The following is a 4,218-nucleotide window of genomic DNA, read 5'->3' on the forward strand; positions in this document are numbered from 1 at the left end:
ACCACCAGCACCACCATGGCCACCGCCAAGCCCACCACTGTCCGGAAATTCCTGCCCCCCTTTGTCACCAAGGCAGCCACCACCCAGGCCACCACCCTGGAGACACCCACCACCTCCGTCCTGGAAACCAGCACACCAACAGAGGTGACCACGTCACGGCTTGTCCCCACCAGCACAGCCAAGCCCAGGACCCTGCCAAAACCAAGCACCTCGAGGACTGCAGACCCCACAGAAAAAAGCACTGCCTTGCCATCCAGTCCCACCACGCTGCCGCCCACAGAAGCCCCCCAGGTAGGAGGCAGGTGCTGAAGGGCTTGTGGGCCAGGTTGGAAGCCAAGCGATGGTGATGGGAAGCCTTTGGGGTGGATCCGTCTTGAGCCAGTTGCTCAGAGGGAGGTCGAGCCAGGTTGGGCTCGTCCCAGCTCTGCGGAGAGTGGAACATTTTGGGGAGATGGGATATTAAAGGGTGGGGGGTCTAGCATGGGCAGAGCATGGTGATGGGGCTGGTGCAAGAGCTTGATGGGGGGCGCGGGCACCGAGGGCAGTGCCACATGTCCCCTGTGCCCCTGGCTCTGCCTTGCCCAGCCGCTCCAGAGCAGTGTCCCCATGCAGGAGGGGAGCAGGGCTGGGGTCCCACTGCCCCATGGCGGGGGGCCCACTGCTTTCCTCCAGGTGCGGTGTCTGGGCTCATCACACCATTTCCCAACTCGCAGCCCATCACGGGGAGGCCCAAACGCTCCGCAATTACAGCTTGATGGTGCATTTCCAGCCCGTCGGGTGTCCTGAGCAGGGGATTTAATCCACCGATCCATCTCTCGTTCAGAGCCCCTCGGGGTCCCTTTGAAAACCACTTTGACTGAAAGGTGGAGTGATTTGTTTAAACTAGTTCTTCTTTTCTGGGTACGTATATGTATGTATAGTGCTCTGGGCTCTTGCTGACCTTCAATTAATCTCTGTCACAAAAATCCCTGCTCGTGGGAAGCAGCCAGCCGTGCGCTTATGCCGGGGGCGGTGTGACATGGAGAGGGCTCCTGTTTACCATCCGCGGCTTCGGCCCATCGAGCTCTTTGCTCATCCCCATTTATAACATCCTGAGGCAGCTGTTGGCCCCACAAAGGAGGGATCCTGGGGAGGCTTTGCTCAGGGATGCTCAGTGCAGCCCAGCATGTGTCCATATAGGGGGTCAGGGTGCTGGGACAAGGGGGAAGGTCGGGGGGGATTTGGCCCTGAGAAGGATGGAGTATCTCATCTGGGGCTTTGAGCATTTGAGGCTTTGAGCAACCTGGGCTAGTGGGAGGTGTCCCTGCCCATGGCAGGGGGTGGAACTGGATGATCTCTAAGGTCCCTTCCAACCCAAACCATCCTGTGATTCTATGACTCTATGATCTGCCCAGCCCAGGTTTGCTCTCCAGGCTGGGTTCACCTCCTGGCCAAGGGGACTTGGTCGGGGACCGCAGCAGGGAGCTGAGCTGGCTCTGTGTCCTTGGTGGGAAGGACCCATCTTCCTGCTCCCACCCTGTGTCACAGGGCTGCAACTTTAGGAGCAGGTTGAAGGGAGAAAAGGGAGAGGGAAGGGACCCTCCTGGGGCTCATCCGATGGCATCCGATCTTTACACTTGCTCTGTTGCTGTAGCACAAGGAGTTCCATCACTTCATGCCCAGCGAGGAGGCAACTGGGAGATGTTCCAGACAGCCCTTGGTGTATGCTGGGGACGGAGAGCCCAGATGAGGGAGTGGGGATCTCTTTAGGTCTTTCTATAGGAAACTATAGGGAACAGGTGGGAATTTGTGCACCTCGAGGGCACCTGAGATGGGGACAGAAAACAATGGTCCAGCTCAGGCATGGTGGCCTCAGCCTTTTGGTGACCATCAAGACGTGGGGTTGTGTTGCTTGTGGCAATGTAACCATCCACTTTAGTGACACAGGGAAGGGACACCCCAATGTTATCCCCCATATTACCTGCTAAGAGGGCCACCCTGTCATCGCTGCTGTGATGTCCTTCCTACGGACACATTGGAGCTGCTGGAGGCAGGAACCACCCTTTGGTCCTTGTTCCCTGCTCCATCTTGTCCTTTCTCCCAGATGGAGCCAGGGGAGGTGACCACAGTCCTCAACAACGAGCTAGAGGTCCCGGTCAGCAGCGGCCCCAGCGGGGACTTTGAGATCCAGGAGGAGGAGGAGACGACTCGTCCTGAGCTTGGTAACGAGGTGATGGCTGTGGTGACGCCACCAGCAGGACCCGGGCTGGGCAAGAACGCGGAGCCAGGGCTGATTGACAACACGATAGACTCCGGCAACTCAGCTGCTCAGCTCCCCCAGAAAAACATCTTGGAGAGGAAAGAAGTGTTGATAGGTGAGACTGGAGGCTGTGGGCTTGTCGGGGAAAAAGTGGGCTGTCCATGCCCCAGGAGAGGGGTCGGTCTTTGGCAGGACATTGGGGTAGCGTCAAGCCTGGGATACCCCAACCTCACCTGCAAAACCAGACAGCTTCAGCACCTGTGCTGGGGGCTCCCAGGGGTTTTCATGTCTTTGCTGGGAGAGTGCAAAGCTGTGCACAATTTGCTTTCGCCAAGATGCTTTTTTTTTCCAGGAAAAAAAAATATAAAATAGGATGTTATCGGAAAGATGTGCTGCGGTGCTGGCTGAATGCCACCCGGCCACCTCTGAACTCAGGGGAGGAGAGAGGTGCCCTTGGAGGGCCACTTGTCCTGGCCAGAGGGGCATCAGACATGGGGCAGAGGTGTCACGGTCCCATTGCCAGCTGAAGGGAGCTGGAAGCGATGGCACAGCAAAGCAGCTCTTAGTCTGGTGGTCTTCAGCTGAGCATGGTGGATGCCAGCAGGCACCCAAATGAGCAGCTCCTTGGGGGACGTTCTGCACCCTCCTTGCAGCAGAGACCTCTCTCCATCCCTGGGCTGCCCCATGCCAGTCCCATCACCCACCGTGCGGCTGTAGAATAGATGCTTTTGGGTCCTCCCCACCCTCCAGCATCGCTGCACTTGGGAAATTGCTGAAGCTCCTTGAGTCACACAATTGCCTTTGCCCCTCACCTTTGGTTTTAGTTTTCTTAACCATAAATTTTGTGAGAAGAGTTGCTCACAAACTTGCAATTCTGGAATCCAAAATGATCCCCTGGAATTATTTTTGCTGAAAGCTGGGCTGGGGGCGGCACTGACGACTGTGCCGTTTCTCTGTGTTGCAGCGGTGATCGTGGGCGGCGTGGTGGGAGCCCTCTTCGCTGCCTTCCTGGTCATGCTGCTCATCTACCGGATGAAGAAGAAGGACGAGGGCAGTTACACGCTGGAGGAGCCCAAACAAGCCAACGTGACCTACCAGAAGCCTGACAAGCAGGAGGAGTTTTACGCGTAGAAGGAGAGCCCGGCGTGCCTCGCGCTCCCTGCGCCAAACTCTCCCTCCTCCTCTTCTTCATCCCGTCTCTCTCTTTCTCTCTCTCTATCTTCTCTCTTTTTTTGGATCGGACTGTGAATTTGAAAAGCAAAAACCCACAACAGTGAAAAGGAGAAGACGCATCTTCGGCATGATGAAAAACTGAGCGCCCAGAGCATCGCCGAGTTCAGACCGACCACTGCTGGCCTTTCTGCGGTGGGAGGGACAGGGCAAGGAGCCAACGCCAAGGAACCCTGGGGAGTGCCCTGGCGAGCGCGGGACAGGGCGGTCGGGCTGCCGACAGTGCCTGGAGGGCACTGGGCTTTTCCCACCAACACAGTGGACTCTGGGATCCGGACACCTTCTACCAGCCCTGGGGCGCAGGGGGGTTGGTTTGGATTTATCTTCCTTGGTTTTTTTTTTTTTCTTCCCATTGGAAAGGAGGGATGTTTCTTTCCCTCTCTATTGGTTTTGTTTTTTATTTTTTCTTTTGAGTGGGGTTGGTTGCTTTGCAGGAATTACCTTGCTCCCTGCTTCTGTCAGAAGAGAGGACGCGACTCTCAAATACGCTTCGAACCTTGAAAAAGCACAAGGGGCTGGAATACCTGATGCCCCAGGGTTTGCTCTTGGAGTGGGGAAAAAAAAATATAAATACAAACATGGCCAGTACGCTGGAATTGATCTCTTTAGATCATCCCTTCAGAGAGTTCGTGGAGCAGCAAGAGGCTGCACTGGGGTGTCTCGTGCTGCTCCCATCCTGCCACCACGTCGCTTCACCGCATCGCTGTGCACAGCCAGAGACCTTCCGTCTATAGAAATCGGGCGTCGCC

The 4,218-nt window shown here is 56.5% G+C and overlaps 1 protein-coding gene across 1 annotated transcript in view; it reads left to right on the plus strand.

The window, feature by feature from the left end:
- The window catches only part of SDC3 (syndecan 3), a 13,241-nt gene extending 9,801 nt beyond the window's left edge, over positions 1-3,440 (plus strand). The window contains exons 5-7 of the mRNA XM_010072817.1: positions 9-291; positions 2,084-2,354; positions 3,204-3,440. Coding sequence (XP_010071119.1) covers positions 9-291; positions 2,084-2,354; positions 3,204-3,370 — 721 coding nt within the window. The 3' untranslated portion in view covers positions 3,371-3,440. The remainder of the gene's footprint in view (positions 1-8; positions 292-2,083; positions 2,355-3,203) is intronic.
- Positions 3,441-4,218: the final 778 nt, after the last annotated feature.

Source organism: Pterocles gutturalis, unplaced genomic scaffold (genome assembly GCF_000699245.1).
Source record: "Pterocles gutturalis isolate BGI_N339 unplaced genomic scaffold, ASM69924v1 scaffold33952, whole genome shotgun sequence".
NCBI classification, from domain to species: domain Eukaryota; kingdom Metazoa; phylum Chordata; class Aves; order Pterocliformes; family Pteroclidae; genus Pterocles; species Pterocles gutturalis.